The following is a 27,199-nucleotide window of genomic DNA, read 5'->3' on the forward strand; positions in this document are numbered from 1 at the left end:
CACCACAGAAACAGAAAATGTCCCCTAGTACTGTGCAAAATATAAAGACAGCAGATGTAAATTTGAAAAAAACTAACAAATACCAATCACCACTTTACAAATTAACAAATAGAAATAAAACAAATATAGAAAATAAAATACCATTTTATTGAACTAATATATTTAACTTTCAGAGGCCAAAACATCCTTCCTCAGGTCAATACAGTATAGTACTGTTACAGTATCCTATCCTGATCTGAGGAAGGGGGTTTTGTTCTCCGAAAGTTAGCCAAAATGTATTAAAATTAGTCCAATAAAAAGATTACCTTGTTTGCATGTTCTATTATAAACATTTATTAACATATCTACAATACTACTTTATCCTAAAGCAAAAAAATTTAAATATATATTTTATTTACAGTTTGTTGTCTCTGGTTTCTGCTTTCCTCATCTTCTTTTCACTGTCTTCCTTCCATCCAGCATCTGTCTTCGGTCTCTCTCTGCCATCCAGTGTCTGCCCTCTCTGCTGTCCCCTCCATCCAATGTCTGCCCTCTCTTCCTGCTCCTTCCATCCACATCTGCCCTCTATCTCTGTCCCTTCCATCCACCATCTGCCCCTGTCTGCCCTCTCTCTCTCCCCCATCCATTCACTGTCTGCCCTTTCTATCCCTTCCATCCAGTCTGCCCTTTCTCTCTGCTCCTTCAATCCACCATTTGCCCTCCCTCTACCATCCATCCAGGGTTTGCCCTCCCTCTTGCTCCCCCATCCAGGATCTGCCCCTCTCTCCGCCCCTTTTTTTCAGCCCCCATTTCCAGCCCCACTATCCCACCAGTCCCCCATTTCAGCCCCAGCCCTTTTCTCCCACCAGTCCCAAGCTTCAGCCCCCCCAGCCACTTCTCCCTGTCCCCTTTTCAGCCCCCAGTCCCCCGTTTCAGTCTCCAGCCTCTTATCCCACCTAACCTCCTTTTCAGCCCCCAGTTCCAGCCCCCTTCATCCACATGCCTTGTATTAGGGCCCCCCTTTTCAGAACCATTCTCCCACCTGACCCACGCATACCCCATTTTCCCACCAGCCCCAGGCGTGGCCCCCATTTTCCCATATTGCCCCTTCTCAGACCCAGTCCCCTTCTCCCATCCAAGAACCCCAGAGTCCCCTCCCCACCCGTCCCCTTCAACCATCCAAGAACCCCCTCTCCACCTCAGTCCCCTTCTCCCATCCAAGAACCCCAGTCTCCTCCCCACCTGTCCCCTTCTCCCATCTGAGAACCCCCTCCCCAGTCTCTCCCATCCAAGATCCCCAGTCCCCTCCCCACCCGCCCCCTTCAAGCATCCAAGAACCCCCGCCCCATCCCCTTCTCCCATCCTTGAACCCCCTCCCCACCTCAGTCCCCTTCTCCCATTCAAGAACCCCAGTCCTCTCCCCACCCGTCCCCTTCTCCCATCCGAGAACCCCCTCCCCAGTCTCTCCCATCCAAGAACCCCAGTCCCCTCCCCACCCGTCCCCTTCAACTATGCAAGAACCCCCTCCCCACCCCCTTCTGCTTCTCCCATCCATGAACTCCCTCCCCACCTCAGTCTCCTTCCCATTTGAGAACCCCCTCCCAATCCCACCCTTCCCCCACCTGAGAGCCCCACACCCTTCTCCCATCTGAGTCCCTCACCACCTACCAGCTCCATTTTCCTGCCGCCCAGGCCCACCACCCTCACTGCCTTTAAAAAAAACCCCAATTTGAAGCGCTGGAGTACCAGCCAGCAGCGCCTCGCGTCTGCCCTTCTACTAAAAATGTCTTCGACGACATCATTGGGCCTTCCCACATTGAGTCCCGCCCTCCTCTGAGGTAACTTCCAATTACCGCGAGGGCGGGCGGGACTCAATGTGGGAAGGCCCAATGACATCGTCGAAGACATTTTTAGTAGAAGGGCAGACGCGAGGCGCTGCTGGCTGGTACTCCAGCGCTTCAAATTGGGTTTTTAAAGGCAGGACAGGACGAGCAGCGCCGGGAGCGGACTCGGAGCACCCCCCCCCCCTGACATCTGGGGCGGACCGCTCCCACCACGTCGCCGTCGCGCGTTGTTGAACTAGGCAGGGAGGGAGAGTGGTGCTTGGGCGGTCGGGGCGGGGCGACCTGAGGCGCGGGGCCCCCCTGAGCGCGAGGCCCTATGCGGCCGCCTCGGTCGCCTCGCCTTAAGACCGGCCCTGCTTCCACCCCTCCTCCTCCTACCTCCTCCAACTCCTCCCATTCCATCCGCTCATTCTCCACCCCCTCACTCAGACGTTCCACCCTCTCCTCAGCTGATTCCATTTCCCAATCAGCCACCTCTCTTTCCTTCTCCTGCCAGTCCGGTTCTCGTTTGTCATAACCACCCTTCTTCTTACAGGCAGTCTGAAATCTGTGCTCTCTATGCTCCTGCCTCCTCCCCTCCCGTCGTGCATTCGGGGTTCTGTAGCTGTTCTGGACTTGTCTTTCCCGCCCCTGCAATGCATTCTGGGATCTGTAGTTTTTCTGCTCCAGCTTTTCCCTCTCCCGCCATGCATTCTGGGATCTGTGGTTTCTGTGCTTCTCACAGTGAGCATGTATATGGGTGGGCATATTGTTACACGCTGAGTATCCACAGTACCTGAATAACTGCCAGCAGCTGCCTTATATCCAGATAATCAGGGCTGGTATCCAGATATGGTCCAACACTGATTATCTGGGTATAATTTATGCAACACAGTCAATATTTTAAGTCAATGCTGACTGTGGTGTTTTAAAAACTGGGGCGATAGGGCGATATTTCATTTAGTTAGATGTCAACATTTTTTGCACACTGACCCTCTACCATATTGAAAAATAGTTCAGTGCCTCTGAGGTGTGGCCTCACCCCTAATTCATCCGCTGTTAATGGACATGTCCACTTGATTCATTTACTTGTCAATAGCTATCTTTTTTGTACTTCATTGTTTATTATTATTATGCTATTTGTATCCCATATTATCCTGAACAAGCTCAGGTTCAATGTAGCTTACATTCAAGAAAAATCATCAAAAATATAATACACTCAGATAAATAATTATAACATTTTAACATATTAGGAATAATTGTGTGTGTGTGATGAAGCTAGGTTGGGGTATTAGTTTATTGTCTTTTGATAAGATATGTACTTAATAGAAAAGCCTTTAGTAATTTACGGAAACTCAGATAATCTTCTAAGTATCTTAATTGCATGGGTAGAGAATTCCAAAGTTTGGTTCTCTGATATGTGAAGCCTGCAACAAGGATTGATTTGTAAAAAAGACCTTTGCAATTTGGATAATGGAGCTACTACTACTACTATAAATCATTTCTATAGTGCTACCAGTCATACGCAGCGCTTCACAATTGAACATGAAGAAAAGACAGTCCCTGCTCAAAAGAACTTACAATCTAAATCGGAGCGTGAGGTATTCTCCAGATGTTTTCATTGTATTACATGAAGGTAAATCAATTAGTTGTTACATGTAGGTGGGTGATAAACCATACATGATTTGGTAAACAGTCAAGCATATTTTAAAGGTGATCCTGGCATTTATGGGACGCTAGTGAAGTTTTAACAAGAGAGGGGAAGCCTTCTCAAAGCGAGGAGCACTGCATACAAGGCAGCAGTATTTTGTGCTGTTTGTAATTTTTTAAGGAGTGAGGTTTTAATACTCGCATATATGGCATTTTACAATAATCAAATTTGGATAGTACCAGAGATTGGGGGGTAGTACGAAGCATGGCGCATGGGAAGAAAGGATGCAACCTTCCATAGTGTATGGAAGATGCTCAAGACCACCTTTGAGACCTGAGCTTTGAATGATAAATGCTGGTCAATGATGATGGGCAGGATTTTCATCGGTTGATCTAAGGCATAAGATGTGTTCTGTATTTAAGACATGTGACTAACACATGGAATGTTGAACATTTTGCACTATTTTGTCTTCTCTCAGTTTCAGCAACTGCAGAATACCGCTGGTCAGCACAGTGACAATCTCCGTCAGAGCAAGAATGATATTTCTGACATGAACAGCAGGATCAAGAGGCTGCAGTCTGAAATTGAAACAGTGAAGAAGCAGGTAAAGTACCACAGACTGATATACTGTGCTAAGGCTGCAGATAAATGTAACATGGCTCATGTCATCTGTCAATTTTCTTTATCTGTTGTAATGTTACATTCCCTGCTTCAAATCTTCAGCTGTACCTTCATTTGTCCACAATTATGGATCCCCTGTGCCTGCCTCCTGATCTCATGACAGAGGCGTAGCCAGACTCAGTATTTTGGATAGGTCCAGAGGTAACTTGGATGGGTCCTTCCACCCCCCCCCCCCCCATATCTTCCTGGAGATATACAGTGCAATCCGCTTAAGTGCAAGGGTCTGGGACCAAAGAAATACATGCAGTTAACCAGAGCGTGCACTTAACCATTGTAACCCAAAGAAGCTTGACATCTGATAAACATACCGTATGTACAGTACTGTTTATTATACGTACAGTATACAGTGTCCGTTAACTGACATTATACAGTCTCTGTTAACTGACGTTAGGCTTACTTGAAGTAATCAGTCATAGTCCTCTGTACACTCGTGTCTGTGAGTTCCATAGACTACGTCTGCCAGACGGTAAAAACTGTCATAGCACTGACATTCAGTGGCCTCCAGATAGGCCCGCATGGTGTTGAGACTCTCCAGCGCTCTTGCAAAAGTGACAGGAGGTTGTTGAATTTCGTCAGCATGTGCCTCGCTGCTCATTTCATCATCTGTTTCATCATCAACCGTTGCCTGCGTGTAGGCACATATCTGGACATCAGTGCTGTCGTCAGCTGTTTGTAGATCGTAATCAACAGCTACGTAGTGATGAAACTCCTCTTCAGTAACACTGGCTGGGATGTCAATAGCCTGTTCATCTGATGCGTTTGCAACAGCTGCATCTGTTTTGTCCCTCTCCATATCCCTAACAAAGCTTGCCCGCTTGTAGCAGTTCATAATGGTTGCCTGTGTAACATGAAATCCAGGCTTCTTTCTGCATATGTAGGGAATTCAACAGTGATAGATTACAAGCCAGTTCAACAGCACGTTTATCCTTGCTAGTCTGGTCATCCATAACGCTCATCAGACGACGTAGCAAAAGAGCCTGATAATGTTGTTTGAAATTGGCTATTATGCCCTGATCCATAGGTTGGATCAGAGAGGTAGTGTTTGGTGGCAGGAAGACCACTTTGACATTAGACAGTCTGACATCATCACTGTGTGCAGCACAATTATCACAAAGCAACAAAATCTGACGCATTTGTGCCCGCATTCTAGTGTCTAACTTCTTTAGCCACTGCTTCCAAATTTCCCCAGTCATCCATGAATTTGCGTTAGCCTCATATGACACAGGAAGTTGCTTTCTTGAAGCAATGGAGCTGTTTGCTCTTTCCAATAACGAGTGGTTCCAACTTCTCACTCCCATCCATATTGCAGCAAAGGAGGATCGTCTGTCGGTCCTTCGACGTTTTACCTCCTGTAGTTTCGGCTTGTTTGAATGCAACTGTTCCATCAGGAATCACTCACCAGTAGAGACCATTTTCATCAGCATTGAAAATGTCACGAGGTGCAAACTCGTTCAAGATGGTAGGAAGAACTGAAATAACCAAATTTTCAGCACCAAAGTCATCAGCGTCTTGTTTTTCACCATGCTGTTTCTTGAATTTTATGTTGTTCCTCTCCTTCCATCTTTCCAACCATCCAACAGTGGCTTTGAATTCAGTTAGTCCAAGACTTTCAGCTAGCTGATTAGCTTTCTCCATAAGCAGTGGACCATTGACAGGAAACTGTCTGCTCCTGACTTGAGAAAACCACCGAAGAAGAGCATCTTCTACCTCCTCAGCCTTTCCCGCCCGATTTAGTTTCCAGTGTGGATTTGTATTGTTTTGCCAGTCTTCCAGAAGCTGGTCTTTCTGCTTCAAGATACGTGAAATTTGACTGGGATTGACACCATATTCTTTAGCAATAGATGCTTGACTTTGTTTGTTTTCTAATTTTTTAAGAACTTCTATTCGTTCAGCCAGTGTTAAAGTCTTACAGTTGCGCGACGACGACGACGACTCCAGTGTACACTCTAACAACATTCTTTCACTTATTCTGCCTGTGGCAGTTAAGGAGGCGGTAAATTTGAAATATCGTTGGTTGTCACACGCCAATTGGCTTCCATATTCCATGCGCGCGCTTATGCGGAGTCTTTCCTGAAGTGGAGCAGTTTTAAACCATGCAAATAAACGAATCTTGCACTTATCAGTGGTGCGCTAAACCAAAGTTTGTCCCCATAGAAATTGATGGCACCAAAAACGGGACCGAAGTGCGGCATGCAGTTAAACAGAGCATGCGCTTATCCGACATGCACTTAAATGGAGTGCACTGTATTTTAAAATGCAAATATTTTTCACCTACCCCGCATCTCCCCTCCTCTTCTCTGCAGCGTCCCAGCATTTGTGTTTCTGTCTCTGAAGAGAAATGCAGAGAAATATTTCTTCACAGAAATGGATCTAATGGAGAAGAAAAGAGTAACAGAGCTCATGAGACAGTGCCATAGCTATGGGTGGGCTTGGGTGGGCACAGCAGTACCCAGCAGCAGCACCACACTGCTCTCTCCCCTCTTTCTTCTGCTGCATCCCGGCATCTGCGCTTCTGTCTCTGAACCCCATCCTTCCCTGGTGTACCATACAGGCATCCTCAGCGCCTGCAGCGATTCATTCTCGCTACTTGCACTGGCACTGAAGGCTTCTATTTGCTGTGTGCCTGTGTTCCGCCCTCACTGACATCATTGCCTGTTTCCTGTCTGACAGGACATGGCAGATGGAAGCCTGTGGGGCTGGCGCAAGCAGTGAGAATGAATGGCTGCCGAAGATGCCTGTATGGTACACTGGGGAAGGATGGGGTTCAGAAACAGAAGCACAGATGCCGGGATGCAGTGGAGGAAAGAGGGGAGAGAGCAGTGTGGTGCTGCTGCTGGGTGCTGCTGTGCCCACTCAGGCCCACCCATAGCTATGCCAATGTCTCATGAGCTCTGTTACTCTTTTCTTCTCCATTAGATCCATTACTGTGAAGAAATATTTCTCTGCATTTCTCCTGAGTGCCCTCCTGGGGCTTCACAGCATGTCCTCTTGTTCCAGAGCTCCTTTTCCTTTGAAAATTGCTCACTTCTAGTATATTACAGGGGTAATTAATTTCATAAGCACCACAGGAGTGGAAAAAGCCAATCACAATGTCCACAAAGGCCAGAATTTATTCTTCGAAAAAGATGTGCTGACACAGCCAACCCAACATGGGCCGTGTTTCAACATACAAAGCCTTCGTGAGGGATTCTTATAAGCCAACAAATGGGCATGGGAAATGGGCATGCAGTGAAATTAAACCTAGAGCATACCTATTTATGGCCTGAGCTCTTACCGCCATCCATTGACCTAGTGGGATTCGGTGTGCATCATGGACATTGTGGCTGCTTTTTTCCACTTCTGTGCTGCTTTGTGGTTTCTTGTGGAATATTTGTGCTCTCTAATAGGCTTGTGCAATGGCCCCTAGTAGTGAACAAATTCCCTTGCACGCATTTATACCTCTAAAGGTGAACATACAAATGTGTGCACGGAATCTGCGTATACATGTGTGTTTTATAAATACTCATGTAGATCACAACTCCACTCCAGATCTGCCAAAACACACTCATTGGAAAGCCTACGTGCAGATCATGGAAAAGTAGGCTCTATCTTTCATCGGGCCTGCTTTTTACATATGTACACCTCTGCACAATTTTCTAATTGAAAATTTCCACATGCAAAAAATGTTTTATGAAATTATTCCCACAGGGGCAATGCTCAAAGCATTGTATTGGTAGAAATATATTTGCCCACATAATATTGTAATCTGATTATTGTTCCTTCCATGCGGCTGAAATCGTGTGCACTGCAGAGAAAAGTGGATGAGGTCAGGTCAGGGAAGCAGAAACCTAACAGCTTGTGCTGGTGTATCCCTTACTAGTAGAATGAGTTAAGAAAATAGGAAAACTGCTTCTTAGGCATCACAATGTTGCATATTTTGATACTTACCTAGTAAAAATGCCTCAGATCTGGCTGCCAAAAATATAGCAATTTTACTTCAGAAACAGAGTTACTGGTGTGGCACAATAGAACCGTTTTTCAAAGGCTGGTCAGCAGTGGGTAGGGAAAGCACTGAGAGCATGCACAGCTACTGACCTTGTCATGACCCACCTCATTCTCCCACTGTGCACCTGGTCCACTTTCTATGTGACCAGAAGAATATGTCAGCAGGGAAAACACTGGAAAGTAGCACTTTGAAGGCGGCATGCTTGCCATAGGATATCATTTTGCTGTGGAACCTGCTGTCTCTGAAAGAGTTGGGATTGGTTGGTGGTGAACTTCCTCTGGATCAAGATGAAAAGAAAATTTATAGCACCAGATGAACTACAATCTAATTTAAAAAATACTGAGAACGGAAATTCAGAAATGAAGCTGTATTTTGCTTCTTCTTTTCCAGATCGCCAAACTACAGGCAGAAATTGCTGAGGTCGAACAGCGCGGTGAGCTTGCACTGAAAGATGCCAGGACAAAACTGGCAGAGCTGGAGGCAGCCCTACAAAAGGCCAAGGAGGACATGGCTCACCGAGTGAAGGAATACCAAGCCCTGATGAATGTCAAGCTTGCTCTGGACATTGAGATTGCCACATACAGGACCCTGCTGGAAGGAGAGGAATGCAGGTTTGTGCCTTATATTACATAGTAATATAATAACGTAGTACCTGTTGGCTGAGAAGTCTTCCAACTACTACTACTACATATCATTTCTATAGTGCTACTAGATGTACACAGCACTGTACACAAACATTTTTTTAGACAGTCTCTACTCAACAAAATTTACAATCTATTTAAGACAGACAAACAGGATAACTAAGGGATTATGGAGTTTCATTTATTAGGGGAATGATTAAAACAACATGGTATTAGACAGGTGAATAAGGAGTTAAGAGTTAAAAGCAGCCTCAAAAAGGTGGGCTTGTAGCATGGATTTGAATAGGTCCAGAGATGGAGCATGACGTACGTACTCAGTGAATATATTCCAGGTGTAGGGGACAGCAAGACAGAAGGAATGGAGTCTGGAGTTAGCAGAGGAAAAGAGTAGAGATAAGAGTGACTAATCTGATGTAAATTATCTGATAGAGTTCCCTGAGAGGGTGTAGGGAGAGATAAGAAAGGAAAAATAATGAGGAGCTGCAGAATGAATGCACTTGTATGCAGGGACAAATCACATTTGCCAGAGCCCAGGAGAGGAACGGCAATGAGCCAGTAAGAGAAGTCACAAAGAGCTGCAGTGGGAACCGAACTCAGTTCCGCAGGATCAAAGTCAAAGTCCACTGCACTAACCACTAGGCTACTCCTCCACTCCATGGACACATGGAATTTCTATATCAAAACACAAAATCTAGGCCTCCCCTTCTATTTTCTTTACCCGCTCTACCTCTCATATTTCCTTATTGCTCTCTTCCGTATTTGTCCCAAGCATACTTGAATTCCTTCATGGTGCTGGTTTCAGACATCCCCACCTGTAGACTATTCCAGGGTTCTTCAAATCTCTCAGCAAAGTAGTATTTCAACTTGTTTCTCCTCCCTCCTCTTATGTATTCATAAAATCCTTGCCCAAAACACGGCCATCTTGTGCTTTATTGCAATATACTAGGGGGGGGTCCTTTTATAAAGCTGCGGAAAAAAAAGGCCCGCGGTAGTGTATTGGGCCATTTTTTTTACTGAGGCTGGGAAAAAGGCTATTTTTTAATGGACCGGGAAATGAGCCTGTGCTAATATTAAAACTAGCGTGCATGTATTTATGGCCTGAGCCCTTACCGCCACCCATTGACCTAGCGGTAAGGGCTCATATGCTATCCATACAGTAACCATGCAGCGCTCACCAACATGGGTGCACTGCCAGTTACTGCTGGGAACGTCCCTGCAGTAGAAAACAGAAAATTATTTTCTACCGCGGGATTCAGCGCACACCAAAATTGGAATTACCGCCAGACGCATGCGCTACCCTGGTGGTAGTGCTGATTGGGCGCATGCTACTAGCGCATTAGCCCTCCCACACCTTTTTTAAAAGGGCCCCTGGATGCTGGAATATGCCAAATTGTAAGTTATCTCTTCCTGGCTTATGCAACAATCCTGTTCAATATACTCAACACTTAACATGATATCTGATTGTTTATGTCATCAGTAACATTTAACTACTGCTATTTTGTAAAATCAGTAGCAACTAAAACTATTTCCCTGGATTCTATATAGCGCATCTAGCATTCTGTGCCAAAATCCATGTGTATTCTATAACAGTGTGTGTAATTTAATTGGCTTAACAAGGCAATCAGCATTGCTAACAACACTTAACAAGCAATAATGAGCACTAATTGGCAATAAGTAGAATTTACACACATAACTTGCTAAGCGTATTCTGTAATGCACCGCACCTAAATTTTAATGCGTGCAGGCAAAAAGGGGCATAGTTATGGGCAGGGAAATGGGAGTTTCGTGGGCGTTCCAAAATTTACACACACTATTATAGAATATGGCCCTCTGCGCTTAAATCTATGTGCCGGGATTTACACCATGTTTTCATTGTATAAATGGAGGTGCGTAGTTTTAGGTGCTAGGATACCAACTAAGCGTATTCTATATACCGCACCTAAATCTAGGCACCGTATAGAGAATACTCTTAGATGAAAATATATTCCACACAGATTTTCAGGCACCATATATAGAATCGGGCCCATTATGCCCAGATATATTGGGGTCTTCATTAATTCGGTCCCAATTACACACTAACCCTGGCCACTTAAGGGCTGAATATCAGAAATTAAGCGACCAGGCGGTAATCGGCAGTATACGTGCGCTGATTACCACCTAGTTAATGCGTGATACCTTACCGCTTAGTCAATGGGTGGCGTTAAGGTCTTAGGCCCAAAATGAACGCATGCTGCTTTTTATTTTGCCACACGTCCATTTTCGGCGAAAAAGGGCCTTTTTTGCAGGCATGCTGAAAAATGGACCTGCACACATCCAGTACATACCAGGGCAGGTCATTTTTCGGCGCACCTTTGTAAAAGGGCACCTTAACTGGTTAAGTGCCACTGAATATTAATGGCTATCCTCAACCAAGCGATTTAACCGGTCAGCGGCCAACTAAATCGCTTTGACTATTGGCCCCATTATGTATACAGCTATGTGGCTAAAGAATTTCACAGAATGAAGGCCAAAGTTAGCAAAATATTCACACTTGCAGGTACTGGCAGTTTTTCTGCAGTAAAAATATATTAGCTGCAATTCTCTCCATCTTCTGCAATAAAATATTGAAAATTTAAAACTGATGAAAGGGATAAAAGATATTAACAAAAAATGAAGAAAATATGCCCAGCACTACTAGGTCCTATTTTCAAAAACTAGTTTAAAAATGGCTTGTAGTTGACTGAGTTGTACACTATTTCATTCATTCTATGTGGACAACATTATTCTCCCAGTTAAGGTTAACAAAAATTAAAGACAATACTCCTAAGGATTTGTGGAAAGTAAATTTCTCATCTTGCAAATTAGTTCACAGGAGTTTTCAGGAAGACTTTTGGCATAAATTTCATGATGAAAGTTTTCTCAAAGAGTTATAATAAATCTTGTGGGATTTGATGTAATCAATCAACAAACCTTACCCCAAAGAAATCCATTAGGAACCAACTCCAATCCTCCCACCCAGGTTGAAATTCTAATAACCTCCCCTCCCCTCTTCATGGCTGGCTGTTGATGGACTTCCTTCCATTCCCCTTTCAAGTTCTTCAAAACAGCACTTCTCTGTCCCAGGCACTGGCTACTTCCAATAGAGATTGCTTACTGTTTGACTGACAATTGGGGGTATGTCTACTAAATGTTGTTAAACTCTAATCTGTGCTTAGCATGTGTGAAAATGCTTACCACAAGACATGTTAAAGCATTTTGTGGTAGGTAACTGTTTAGCGCATGCTAAGTGTACATTATTTTATTTTGCCCAATTTATTTTTTTGCTGGGGTCATGGCATGGGCAGGGAAGCATTAACCAGACAGGATGCGCTATTTGGTTAAATCTGGCTTAACATGTGAGCCCTTAGCGCCTCCTAAATAGGAGATAAGTGCTCCCTCATTAATTTTTTCAGGTAATGCACACGGATGAAAATAGGACTAGATTCTATATACCACACCTAAAAATGAAAATCGTTTAAGCATATTCTATAAAGTATGCTGCAATTTAGGCATACTTTATAGAATAAGCCTAAATTTTCACACAGTTTATAGAATATGCCGAGCGCTGGTCCATGTGACTAAATTTAGTCATGGCCAATTATACCAAGTAAAATCTGACCTAAATCTCAATGCCGAAAAATTACAAAGCAGATCGATTTAAGATCTGTACAATAGATTTACCATAATAAACTATTGTTTGACTTATATCGATCTGCTTTGTCATTTTTCCACCTTGGAGTTTGCAGATCGTCTGCCCTTTTGTTTTCTTGGACTAAATCTCAATGCTTAAATCACACGCGGAGCCAATGCATTCTATAACAACTCACACCAGGGGCATAGCCAGACCTGATGCTGGGAGGGGGCCAGAGCCCAAAGTGGGGGGGCACATTTTGGTGTGCTGCCCCGCCACCACTGCCCCCCTCCTCCGCTGCTTCCTGCCGCCTCGCCACTGCAAATACCTTGGCTGGCGGGGGTCCCCAACCCTCGACAGCTGAAGCCTTCGTCCAATGTCGCTGCGTTGCCTGTCCTGCTCTCTCTTCCTCTCATGTCCTGCACGCTCCTTTTAGTGAAATTGAGCAAAACTAGTGGTTCAGAAGAAATTTGAGGGGACTCAGGCCCCCGTGGCCCCACCTAGCTATGCCACTGACACACACTAGAATCCTAGGAGTTATTCTTGATAATACACTTCCTTATCATATGCACCTGTCTCATACAATTTGTCAGATGTTTTACAAATTGAGGCTCATTCGCTTGGCTTAACCACTTCACCTCTCAGCCCTCAAAGTTCTGGCTCACTCTCTTGTCACCAGTCAGCTTGATTACTGTAACTCTCTCTACAAATCACTTGTATTAAAGGATCTGCACCGTCTACAACTTGTTCAAAATACAGTAATAAAACTTATACATGGTGCACGGAAATACAATCATGTTATGCCTCTGTTACAGTCATCTCACTGGCTTCAGGTTTCCTTTCGTATTATATACAAAATTTTGCTTCTAGTATTCAAAATACAGTCCACTGGAGATCCTTCATTCCTCGTGTGTCTACTATCTCATTATGTCCTGGCTCGATCTCTTCATTCATCCACTCAAAATCAGATGATTGTCCCCACCTTTCAAGATATTGTAAATGCTAGAATCCGAAATGCCATTTTTTCTGTTCAAGTCCCAGAGCTCTGGAATTGGCTTCCACAGCACCTGAGGTCTCAAACCTCCCTGGAACTGTTTAAGATGGAACTAAAGACTCACCTCTTCCTAGAGGCTTCCCAATGTCCCTAATACCCTGTGGGTAGACCCTGGCACTGTAAGTTTTTGAGCGTGCTCTCCCTCCCTAATGTGCTTCCTTTCCCCCTCTTTAATATCATATTATTTTAGTTCTCCCTCCTTCCCTCTGCTTGCCGTTGGGTCCTTCTCTCTTTTCCTCTTTCTTCTTTTTTTAGCCTGTAAGTCGCTTAGTTGGCATCACCGATAGGCGGGATAGCAAGTGCTCAATAAAGTTGAAACTTGAAACACCTATGACCTGCCCATTCCTTGCACATGACCACGCTCACATTTCAACTATGCAACTTAGAACCACGTTACATAATATGCTTAATAAGTAGTGTGTGTAAATTCTAATTAACATCAATTAGTGCTGATAATTGGTTGTTACAATCCAATTATCAGCACTAATTAGCTTCTTAAACAATTAAGTTATGTGCTTATCTCGACACAATATATAGAATCCCAGGGATAGTGCGCAATCTGAAAAAAAAAATTGAAAATGCCCTATATTCTGGGCATACTCAGATCATTTTCAAGTGCCTTTGAGTAGACATACCTTTTGGTTTCCTCTCTTTTTGAGCTCTACACTTAGAAGAGTATCAAACACTTTCCAGCCTTGGGCACCATGAGTTACATGTAAGAATCAGACCCTGATCAAACAGATTTCAATGCTGCCTCTGTGTGGTAATAATAACATATGTGCTATGCATTGCATTCATAGGGATAGAGCTTGGGAGGAGTTGAGATGCACATGCACACCTTATAAAATATGAAATTGAATACATGCCAATGTTTATGCCTACCTTAAGCAGGGAATAAATTTGTGCTTTGGAATTTGCACTCATTATGGGGTTTAGGGGCCCTTTTACTAAGCCGCGTAGGTGTCTACGTTCATCCAACGCATGCCAAATTGGAGTTACCGCCCAGTTACCGAGTGGCCCTTGCGGTAATTTCAATTTTGGCGTATGTCCTATATGCATGTCAGCTACGCACATCAAGTGGCATTTGACGCGCATAGACCATTACCGCCTGGTTACCGCGTGAAACCTTACCGCTAGGTCAATGGCTTGTGGTAAGGTCTCAGACCCAAAATGGATGTGCAGCTATTTTCATTTTGCCACACGTCCATTTTCGGCAAAAATTTAAAAAAGGTATTTTTTGTAGGTGTGCTAAAAAATAATTCTGCGTGCACCCAAAACATGTGTCTACACTACTGCAGGCCATTTTTCAGCACATTTTAGTAAAAGGACCCCTTATTTTGTAATGGCAATAGACTCCTATGTTCCCCCACATGGCCATGCAAGGGGGAGCACTTTCCACCACCCATTGAGGTGGCAGTAAGGGCTCTCGCGCTAACCCAGTGGTAACCAGGTAGCGCGCAGTGCTGCCCGATTACCCCCAGGTTAGCGCTGTACTAAAAAATATGGGATAATTTTCCCTAGTGCAGGAAATGATATGTGCCAGGGCTGGAACTACTGCCAGTGCCTGCATTGGACCAGTGGTAGCTCCATGTTGGGCTTATTGCCGCTTTGTAAAAGGGCCACTAACGGCTTTATACCCATTAAATTGACCCATTACAAATGAACTAGACTGAACTCTTCAATGACGGTGCCTAGTTTCATAAGGGCAAAAAGGCTATTGATTTGCCTGGAATAGACTTCCTGAGCCAGTACGTCAAGCTCCATTTCTGGCCGTCTTCAAATCTAGGCTAAAAGCTCACCTTTTTGATGCTGCGTTTAACTCCTAACCCTTACTCACTTGTTCAGTACCCTTATTTTATCATCCCCGCCTTAGTAATTCCCTTATCTCTTATTTGTCCTGTTTGTCTGTCCTAATTAGATTGTAAGCTGTGTCGAGCAGGGACTGTCTCTTCATGTTCAAGTGTACAGTACTGCATACATCTAGTAGCACTATAGAAATGATAAGTAGTAGTAGTAGTAGATTAGGCGGTGAGAGTCTGGGTTAGGCGGTGAGAGTCTGATAGGTACGGAGGGGGAGAGGGATCTTGGGGTGATAGTATCCGAGGATCTGAAGGCGACGAAACAGTGTGACAAGGCGGTGGCCGTAGCGAGAAGGTTGCTAAGCTGTATAGAGAGAGGTGTGATCAGCAGAAGAAAGGAAGTGTTGATGCCTCTGTACAAGTCGTTGGTGAGGCCCCACCTGGAGTATTGTGTTCAGTTTTGGAGGCCGTACCTTGCGAAGGATGTCAAAAAATGGAAGCGGTGCAAAGAAAAGCTACGAGAATGGTATGGGATTTGCGTTCCAAGACGTATGAAGAGAGACTTGCTGACCTGAACATGTATACCCTGGAGGAAAGGAGGAACAGGGGTGATATGATACAGACGTTCAAATATTTGAAAGGTTTTAATCCGCAAACAAATCTTTTCCGGAGATGGGAAGGCGGTAGAACGAGAGGACATGAAATGAGATTGAAGGGGGGCAGACTCAAAAAATATGTCAGGAAGTATTTTTTCACGGAGAGGGTGGTGGCTGCTTGGAATGCCCTCCCGCGGGAGGTGGTGGAGATGAAAACGGTAACGGAATTCAAACATGCGTGGGATATGCATAAAGGAATCCTATGCAGTAGGAATGGATCCTCAGAAGCTTAGCCAAAATTGGGTGGTGGAGCAGGTGGGGGAAGAGAGGTTGGTGGTTTGGGAGGCGAGGATAGTGGAGGGCAGACTTATACGGTCTGTGCCAGAGCCAGTGATGGGAGGCGGGACTGGTGGTTGGGAGGCAGGAAATACTGCTGGGCAGACTTGTACGGTCTGTGCCCTGAAAAAGGCAGGTACAAATCAAGGTAAGGTATACACATATGAGTTTATCTTGTTGGGCAGACTGGATGGACCATGCAGGTCTTTTTCTGCCGTCATCTACTATGTTACTATGTTTTCTACTATTTGCTGCCTACTTTAGAAAGACACATAGGTGCCTGTATTTTTTTTTAAATCAAATATTAGCACAAATCCTACAAAAATAGCTCCTCCGTTGAGGGCATTGACTTGTGCACTTGCTCAGGAGCAGGCATAAATGAATAAATGTAGATTATGGCTCCACCCACATTCCGGCCAGATGCTTCCCCTAAACACATCTACTTTAAAGTCACAGATAAGCACACTGCTACTGGCAAATTAATTGATAGCCTCTTGGAAACCCAAAGAGAAGAGCTGCCCCATAGTGGGGGTTTTCAAGATGTCTGCAATGACTATTCATGAGAGAGATTTGCATGCAGGGGAGGTAGGGCTTGCAAATCTCTCTCTCATGAATATTCATTGTGGATATGCTGAAAACCTGACTGGCTGGGGTGCCTCCAGGACCAGGTTTGGGAACCATAATACTAAAGGCTAATGCATGCTAACTGCCACAGGATCTGTTTTATCCTTATGGGCCCTGAGGCAGATCATATGCACTAATCTTTACTAAAAGGCTCTCCTTGATTTGCACAATAGAAGGTTTTTTTTTTCCCAGAGTTTCACTTTTGATTAATATAAGGAGGGTTTTGTGACAACTGGTGTTCTTAAAGTCTGGAGAATTTGTAGCGCCACAGGATTGACAACTGAGGTCTTTTCCTTCTGTTACTGGAACCTGTAAATAAAGATTTTTAACATGAAAGGAATCCTGGCTTTTTGGTTGTGTTGGATATGCTAGAGGTTCCTTGTATCTCTTTGATGGTTTGTAGTTGGTTACATATTACATGTCTGATTGCAATGCATTTACTTTTACAGATGAAATAATTTTATAAGACACTTTTTATGTGCATATAATATAAGCATGAAAAAAATCCCTTTATTAAATTACTTCCTAAATATCCAAGTTAATTTGAAAATTTGCTTAAGTGAAATGCTGAGAATATTTTTGAAAATGGAGTCCTGGCAATTGTGTAAAATGATTTAACATCATTGCTTACTGTTCCCTTGTAGGATGGCTGGAGAGATAATTAATACCGTGAGCATCTGTAAGTATTTTGTATTCTTCATTTTATCAAATTGTAAAAGGTTATGTTTGAATTTACTTTCACTCTGGAAGACAAAAGCTACTGTCAGAATACACTAGTTGAAAGAAATTGCTCTTTCAGAAAGACTGCCCCACCCCCAACTTTGATAATGAATTTTACATAATAAAAACATAGGGTCCGATACTGAAAAAACAAACAAACCTTGAGCTCCTAAATTTATACTGAAAAAAACCCAAAACACCTGAGCTCCTAAATTTAAGCTCCTAAATTAATGATATGTTTACTAAGGCGCGTTAGCGTTTCTAACGCGCTCTTTAAGGCGCATTAAACGCTAACATGCCTATACATTTCTATGGGCGTGTTAACATTTAACACGTGTAAACCATTTACGTGCGTTAAAAACGCTAACACACCCATAGAGCACCTTAGTAAACATAGGCAGACTCTTAAATTTGTAGCCAATTTTTTGGAAGAACCTAGGAATTTAACATTTCAGCTGAAAATTCATCAGTAGCCTTCAAAGTGAAATATTATGCTGGGTCAATATCAAAACAAATTTCCATCAGATATCCAATAAAACTTTGAATATCACTCTAATCTAGCCACAAAGTGAAGATAAAAGAGTTGGACAATGAACCTCGGCAGTACTGCACTGCGTCCACAGACTCTTATGCAGAGACTTATGCACTCAAATCGTCATCGGTTCAGTGGCCCCCACTATCCTCTAATAATTAGTTTTAACATTCAAGCTCATAAGTTTAAATCAAGTAACTAACATATCTTGTTGTATTTAACTTTCACTTGATACTCATCTTAAGAATGAGAACTCTTGTTCTAGTCGGCTTTAGGGGCACTCTTCTCCGACACAGCACGTGTTTCACTAAATGCTTTTTCAAGGAAGTCCCCTAAAAAATGAAAGGGTATAACAATTTACTAACCCTTTCTACAGATTTTTGTTCAGACGTCTCATGAGACACCCACCAATCACAGGGCAGAAAGAATTAAAGAGCTAGTCAGATTTATGACATCCACTCAATTTCGGTGTTCAACCCACTAGGGGTCACAGTATTTAATGTAAAGATCCATTGTTGTTCTTTAAAATTCAGTAAATTTTCTTGATTTCCTCCCTCCCAGTGCGCCTAAATCTACGTGAATGGATTTACACCAGGTTTTTATTGTAATGAATGAACACGTATAGCATTAGGTGCTGCAGTATTGATAATGCGTATTCTATATACTGCGTCTTAATTTTATAGAATACGCTTATTTCCGAATGGATTTTTAGGCGTCATGTATAGAATCCAGCCCTTAATGTACTAAAGTGCACTAAAAGGGTAATTCTCTAAGGGCACCAAGAATGCACCTGTTTGTAGCCTATTCTGTGCAGAAATGTAGATGCCTGCTTTTCCGTATTGAATACGGGTGTAAATGTTCACACCTGGACTGTAAAAGAACATATTTTAGAATCTCTGGGGTCCATTTACAAAGCTGCGGTAAAATGTGGCCTGCGGTAGTGTGGGTTCGTCTTTCGGGCTCGTGCTGGACCACCTTTTGCTGCGGCTGAGAAAAGGGCCATTTTTTTTTAATGGGCCGGGAAATGGGCGTGCGCAAAAATGAAAACTAGTGCCTGCCTATTTACAGCCTGAGCCCCTACCGCCAGCTTTAGCGGTAAGGGCGCACGTGCTACCCACGCGATAACCATGCAGCACATGCCAACATGGCCACACTGCCAATTTCTGCCGGGAATGCCCCCCGGCGGGAGAAAATAGAAAAATATTTCCTACTGTGGGATTTGATGTGTGCCAAACTCAGAATTACCGCTGGGCACACACGCTACCATGGCAGTAGTGCTGATTTGGTACACGCTACCCGTGCATTAGCTCTCCCGCGGCTTTGTAAAAGAGCCCCTCCATACGTAAATGTGAACCCTGCTCACACTCCACCCAACCTTTGTCTATGTGAGCACCCATCTGCTCCCCATCAAATACTGGAGCATAGGGCCTTATTCTATAAAGGTTATTTTCCTAAATGTATGCTCCTAAATGTATGCTAAATCTATGAGCATAATAGGCCCTAAATTAGAAGCATAGATTATGCTCATAATTTAGGAGTATAAATTTAAGACAATAAATTTAGGAGATTAACCTTTATAGAATAAAGCCCCATGTTATTAAATTATCCTCTATGAGGCCCGGCCTCTATCCTCAGAAACACCTATGTGTATACCGTATGAAAATATGCACTATGCAACAGTGTACTTTTATATATGTCCCAGAGCAATTCTATAACCACCCATTTCTGTGTGTGGAACAGCCATTTATACACAAACAAAGCTTATAACATTACCCTCACAATGTCTGCATACAATCTGAAAACCTCCACAGAAAAAAAAAGCAGGTTACAGAATGTTATTAGAAAAGCAAAAACATTACAGTGAGCATTAGACTCCAACCCAATACAAATATAAAGTCAAATAAATCTAAAACTTGAGCCTCATAACTAAAATCATAAAGTAGATTCAGTAACTCATAGTACAGTTCGACATACCCAGAGTTAAATTTAAAAGCCTGTGCACAGAGGTCTGCAGCTGTGCTTGTGTATAATTTGACAGAACCTAGTGCCAAATTTGTGTCTTAGTCAAACAACTTTGCACTATTTCACAACTGTGCAACTCATCACCTAATATTGTTTGTTTTTTTTCCAGCTGTGGTCAGCAGCAACTCAGCAATAAGTGGGGAACAGTTTGGCTCTGGAGGTGGAGGAGGCCATGGAAGCGGATTTGGAACTGGACAAGGAGGAAGCTCCAGAATTGGGGTCGGAGGTGGAATGCAGAGTGGTTCTGTTTCAGTATCTTCTTCAAGCAAAAAAGGGCATCAAATGCTTTAAACCAAGTTATGTGCAAGTGATAGAAAACTTGTTAACAACAATATCAACTTTTTGAACCCTTAAGTGGCAATTGTCATACTGTCCACATAGCTGAAAAATCTGCAGGACGTTGCATGAGTTTTTAAAGTGAAATTATGTGTGTGTATGTTCATTTTTCAAAACTGCCCATGGTCAAAGTACCTGGTGAGACTTGCACCTATTTTTTCTGTGGGCATTTTTTTCTGACTGAAGTCATGTATATATTTTGGCTTGCACTGAGAAAGAGCAATTCTTAAATAGCTTGTTTCCATTGATAAAACACCAGGGGGTCAATAATCAGCCGAAACCCACACAGGTCCTGGCGTTATTCCTGGATATTCAAAGCTGGAACCTGTGTGGGTTCCGACTTTGAATATCCGGTTATTTTTAAGCCAGCTAACATATAGCCGCTTAAGTTGATATTCAGACTTTTATGAGGTCCCATTTATGTGCTAATCCTGGCCATGGAAAGGCACTTAAGTGGCCAAGGTGTGACTCTGCCCCCAGAATGCCCCCAACATAGCTGGCTTTGAGTTTGGTGCTAACCACGATATTCAGCAGCATTCAGCTGGTTAAGTGGCACTGAAAATTAGCAGCTAGCCCCGCCCAAGCAATTTAATCTACGTGGGATGCAAAGAACAACTAGCAAAAAAACTCCAGACCACCCAAAATACAGCAGCTAGGTTGATATTCAGCAAAACACGCTTTGAAAGTGCCAAACCCCTTCGAGAAAAATTGCACTGGCTCCCAATCAAAGAACAGATCATCTTCAAAATCTACACTCTAGTCCACAAATTCATATATAGCATAGTCCCAGGATACATGACAGACCTCATAGATCTACCAACAAGAAACAGAGTTGGGTCTGCAAGATCATACCTAAACCTACACTACCCAAATTGCAAAGGACTGAAATACAAAACAACCTACACATCAGGCTTCTCCTACATAAGCGCACAACTATGGAATGGCCTCCCAAAAGCTGTGAAAACAATCCATGACCACTTGAACTTCAGGAAATCACTAAAAACCAACCTCTTCAAAAAGGCCTACCCCAACGACCCTACGTAAACCTCTTCACCCAAAGCTCAGCATGCCTAATGATCACACTGGACAATACACAACCTTCATCCCTTCCGACCCTCCACATATACCTCATTCGATCACTATACAACCTTGTATTTGTTATCAACCGACTGGGCAAACACCTAATGGTACTATGTAAGCCACATTGAGCCTGCAAATAGGTGGTAAAATGTGGGATACAAATGCAACAAATAAATAAATAATCAGTCAGTGGTCAGCTAAATCGCTTTGAATATCGGGCCCCCGATTCTCAATGGAAATGCTTGCAAAATTGCCCTTGTAGATAGTAATTTTATAACAGGTTCCCTGGAACAGGAGACCAAGTCGGTGCCTATTTTAAGCACAGGCATGCCAAGTCTTAGCATATGCAAATTTGCATGTTAATTGCTAATTTCTCCATTAGCGGAAAATGGGTAGGGACTGCATGTTACAGTTTGCCCTTAGTACTTATCGCATGCTGTCACGTTTGCTGTTAGTGAGGTTTGCTGAGCTCCTTCTTAATAGGAGGTGCTAAGCACTACTCCCTCTAAAAGCTGAGCGGGAGTCTTCCAACTGCATTGCTGCCAGTGGGGGCGGTGTTTCAATATTGTGTTTTCAGTGGCTAGGGAAAGGCTGCCTGTCCCTCACTATTGAAAATGTGATAATGAAACAGCACCTGGCAGGACTGTAGGTGGAGGACTCCTGCCCAGCCTAGAGGGAACAGTGGCACTAAGGGGCCCTTAAGCCGCATAGGTGCCTACATACCCCCAATGCACACCAATTTGAAGTTACCAACTGGCTACCATGTGGCCCAGGCGGCGATTTCATTTTTCATGCGTGTCCGCTACGTGTGTCTGAAAAAGAATTTTTATTTTCTGATGCGCGCCATCTACGCAAGTCAATTTGCATTCTATGTGCTTAGCTCATCACCGCCCGGTTAACACGTGAGACCTAACTGCCAAGTCAATGACTGGCGGCAAGGTCTCAGACCCAAAATGGACACTCGCCAATTTTTATTTTGCCGCACGTCCATTTTCGGCAAAAATAAGAAAAGGCCTTTTTTACAGGGGCACTGAAAAATGGATCTGTGCACGCCCAAAACCCGCGCCTACACTGCCGCAGACCATTTTTCAGTACACCTTAGTAAAAGGACCCCTAAGTGTCTCCTCGCTAATGTGAGCTAATGAAATTTTCAGTGTGGTAATTGCAGGGGACATGCTGGGCACAGCCTTTGAAATTAGTACTGTTAAGGCAAGCTCAGTGGAAAAAGTTAGCATACTTTATTAAAAGATCCTCATAGTTGCTTCTGTGTCTATAAAATACCAGCAACCATAATTACAGCTAAACAGCATTGTTATTGACGTGGACTACTATGAGAAGGTGTTATTTTACCACTATCTTGTGCTATTTTAGCACAGGTCCCATTTTATGCAATGAGACCATGGGAGTCTTTTACTAAAGGTTAGCTCCAGTTGTCTGCAGCAGGTCCTATTTTATTCCTATGGGCCCTGCTGCAGATAACTTGAGCTAGTCTTGAGTAAAAGACCCCCCCTAGTTCCTAATTACTGGGGTTATCAGTTTTAATAGTGTTTTAATAGTGGTGCACGTTGATAGCTTCCTGCCAAAATGCAGCCACATGCATTTATAGCAGCTCGGGAGCCAGTTTTATAAGAGGCATTTTACATACTTAGAATGGTATGAACATGCAAAAGAACTTTCATAAAACTATGCCCATAAGGCATACAGCCATTGTTCAGGTATATGCTATCTCTCTTTCCATAATTTGATGCCTTTATGAGTGTCAGATCATCTTTCATACTTGCAAAAGGGACTGTAGAAATGACCAGCATATCATCCCATGTGTTGGCAAGAAATGGTTTTGAGATATTGCTTACTGAAAAAGTAATCCAATTATCATAGAACTGAAACAGCCCCTCATTTACTAACATGCATTAATACCTTAATATGTTAATAAGATGTTAACACTCATTATTGTGTGTTAAATAATGCAAGCCCATTATTCTCAACGGGGTCTATGAGGGTAATTTTTAAAAGCATTTTGCATTCCAGTTTTCACATGTAAAATACCTGCATGTGCAATGATAAAGATAAGGATGTGCATATTTCTATATGGCTCGGGTGTAGGCACGTTTGGAGATGGAATTTGAGTTGAATCATGATTTATACATGTTTAGAAATTTTGTGCATATCCCCGTATTTTATTTGGGAGCATTTATATCTTCTCCTGAGCAGGTGTAAATGTATGCGGGTTCCTTTTGTGCACAGTTTCTGAAGGATTTGCGCTGGTATTTCATAAAGACACGTGGAGGCGTATTTTAAAAGCTTTGAAAATGAGCCGCATACCACCTACTTGAAGTTTCTTCTTAGGCGACCTGATATAAAATTACTCTCCATGTGCTCAACTTGAAATAAGGTGCATTAATGAATTCCAGCAAATGAGGCACATCTTGTCCTCTTAGGGTGCAATTTTCAAAGTCCCCAGGGCAGTTAAAGATCTGCAGATGTAAAGTACCCATGGGCCTACAAGCTCATTTTCAAAAGGAAACTCTGTGTGGAGTTTCCCTTTGAAAAATCCAACCTTCAAACTCAGTGACAGCAAATCTTTCTGCAGACTGCGCACCAGATATTTATGCAGGTCAGATCTGACCTCCCCTCATTACATTCCAGAAAATCCCTGGTCCCTCTGGGTAAAACTGCACGTGCTCTCAAATAGCACAGCCTCTTTTATCCACAGTAAGGCTGGACAATTTTCAAAAACCTGGTTTACGCCGGTCAACTGGTGAGTTTACCTGCCTCAGATCTTATGAAAATTGTCCTACCTATGTCTATTCTTCACTTTTAGCTAGATTTTCTGTAGGCTGTGATACCTTTTGGTTTTTGGAGCCGTGTAGGTCTTTTCTTTGGATGCTATTAATGACAGCTGTCAACAGGTAGTTGCTGTCTATAGAGGGTATTTTCTGTCTTTTCGTGCCATGTTTTTCTCTGTGGGTCATGAGCTATACCATAGGCTGCAAGTTGGAATCATGTCTCATGATCTACAACGTGGCTGGCATATAGTACATAAAGTGAGAGTCAAGGGTGGAGCTGGCATTAGGAAGTCGCAAACAGGGCAATTTACCCTGGGCCTTCATGGCATAGGGTCCTAAATCAGTCTCAAGCTGAAGGAGGCACAGTTTTTACCCCGGGCCCTGCATGTCTAACATCGACTTTGATCAAGGACTGCTGTCATGATACAACAGAGCTGATATATCCTGCGCTGATGGGGGGGAATGCTTCAGAAATTGGGTTCAAAGCTTTAAAGTCAAAATGAATCAGTAACTGTATTTTACTGTAAGAAAAATAGATGATATCAATGCCTAGGAAGAATAATTTTCTATAACAGTTAAATTATTGTCCCAGTTATGTATCTGAATTCATGTTTCTACAATATAAATAAGAAATTTTCATACAATTAAATAGCTATTTAAAGCATATTCAGGGCCAATTGATCATGGACCCCTTATGTATTGCCATGTTTTTGACTAAATGGATACCATATTTCTTCTGCCCTACCTAACATCCTGTGAAGTGAGCTCACCACAGTCATGGTGAATGGACAGTTTATGGCATTACCAGTTCTCATGTTTCAGTTCTCTTTGCTTTCTAATAAACTGCATATAAAAGATTTATTCTGTGACTGAGTTTTTAATTGTGGCCCTTGAAGTTAAATGATACATTGATTTCCAGCTGTGGATGGATTTAGGAATCTCTCCATTTATTGCATTTAAGAAAACATGGGCCAGCCTGGTGGCTCAGGTTCAGTGCTGTGCGCTGTCATGCAGAGAACCTTGGTTCCCGCCAAGCTCAGGTCAGCTGGGGCTGAGGGTGCTGTAGGGGCAGCATTCACAGTCCCCGATGGGAAAGAAAGGCGTGCCAGTCTTGAAGGGGTCATTTTATAAAAGGGAGCCTAGCCAGCTCATTTTCGAAAGAGAAGGGAGCCCATCTTTCGACACAAATCGGGAGATGGGCGTCCTTCTTGCAAGGCCACCCAACCACCCAAATCGGCATAATCGAAAGCCGATTTTTTTACACTCTCGACGGCTTTCCGTTGCGGGGACGACCAAAGTGCACGGGGGTATGTCGGCAGGGTAGCAGAGGCGGGACTGGGGCGGGATTAGGAGATGGGCGTCCTCGGCCGATAATGGAAAAAAGAAGGGCGTCCCTGATGAGCACTTGGCCGACCTTACTTGGTTCATTTTTTTTCATGACCAAGCTGTGAAAAGATGCCCAAACTGAGCAGATGACCACTGGAGGGAATTGGGGATGACCTCCCCTTACTCCCCCAGTGGTCACTAACCCCCTCCCACCATAAAAAACAGGTTAAAAATACTTTTTTGCCAGCCTATGCCAGCCTCAAATGCCATACTCAGGTCCATCGCAGCAGTATACAGGTCCCTGGAGCAGTTGTAGTGGGTGCAGTGTGGACCTGGAGGGGGGGGGGCTCAGCACCCAAGGTAAGGGAGCTATGCACCTGGGAGCAGTTTGTGAAGTCCACTGCATTGCCCCCTAGGGTGTCCGGTTGCTGTCCTGGCATGTGAGGGGGACCAGTGCACTACAAATGCTGGCTCCTCCCACAACCAAATGGCTTGGATTTGGCCGTTTTTGAGATGGACGTCTTTGGTTTCCATTATCGGCGAAAACCAATGGCGGCTATCTCTAAGGGCGGCCACCTCTAAGATCGACCTAAATGTCAAGATTTGGGCGTCCCCGACCGTATTATTGAAATGAAAGATGGATGTCCATTTTGTTTCGATAATAGGATCGGGGATGTCCCTTTATGTGGCTGTCCTTAGAGATGGGCGCCCTTAGAGATGGGCGCCCCCGTTCGATTATGCCCCTCCACGTGCCCTTATGAAATAGGCTCCTACAATGGGCCCCTGTTCTGAAGAAGCTATATATGTGTGTTTGTACTCTATGGGTCCGATATGCAAAAAAAGCTGAGCTCTTAAATTTATGCTCCTAAATTAAGATCCTAACTTTATGCCCTATTTTCAGCCAAACCTAGAAGCCTAATTTTCAGCTGAAAATTCATCTTAAGTTGGGAGCTTAAACTTATGCTCATAAATTTAGGTCTGCCATTTATTTGCCTAGATTTATGAGCCTAATTTTTGAGCCTAGTGCCGAAAATCAGTGCTAAGCTCCTAACTTCTATTCCCTGCCCTGACTGTTGCCACCCACTTTTTATGCTCCTAAATTTAAAAGTTTAATGAAATGTTTATACACTCAGCCCTAGTAAATTTTCAGAGAGGCCAGTTTATGAACATAGGGCTAGATTCTATATATCACACCTCAATAATGGGTGCCGAAAGACAACACATCTAGGCATATTTTATAAACCTCACCTAAATTTAGGAGTAGTTAAGACATAAGACATAAGAATCCCCACATTGGGAAAGACCAAAGGTCCATCTAGCCCAGCACCCTGTCTCCGACAGTGGCCAATCCAGGTCACAATCACCCGACAAGATCCACGGGGCAAAGCATTTTGTACTGCTTGTCCCAGGAATAGTGGATTTTTCCCTACATCCATTTAATAACATTCTATGGCCTTTTCCTTCAGGAAGCCGTCCAAACCTTTCTTAAACTCTGCTAAGCTAACCACCTTAACCACATTCTCTGGCAACGAATTCCAGAATCGAATTACGCGCTGAGTAAAGAAAAATTTTCTCTTAT

General features: G+C 43.5%; 1 protein-coding gene across 1 annotated transcript in view; it reads left to right on the forward strand.

Annotated features, from left to right (window-relative positions):
• Positions 1-20,552, forward strand: part of LOC115466742 (keratin, type II cytoskeletal 4-like) — a 34,259-nt gene extending 13,707 nt beyond the window's left edge. The window contains exons 6-9 of the mRNA XM_030198211.1: positions 3,932-4,057; positions 8,510-8,730; positions 17,463-17,497; positions 20,202-20,552. Of these exons, the coding sequence (XP_030054071.1) occupies positions 3,932-4,057; positions 8,510-8,730; positions 17,463-17,497; positions 20,202-20,383 (564 nt within the window). The 3' untranslated portion in view covers positions 20,384-20,552. The remainder of the gene's footprint in view (positions 1-3,931; positions 4,058-8,509; positions 8,731-17,462; positions 17,498-20,201) is intronic.
• Positions 20,553-27,199: the final 6,647 nt, after the last annotated feature.

The sequence above is a fragment of the Microcaecilia unicolor genome, chromosome 3 (genome assembly GCF_901765095.1).
Source record: "Microcaecilia unicolor chromosome 3, aMicUni1.1, whole genome shotgun sequence".
In the NCBI taxonomy this organism is placed as follows: Eukaryota; Metazoa; Chordata; class Amphibia; order Gymnophiona; family Siphonopidae; genus Microcaecilia; species Microcaecilia unicolor.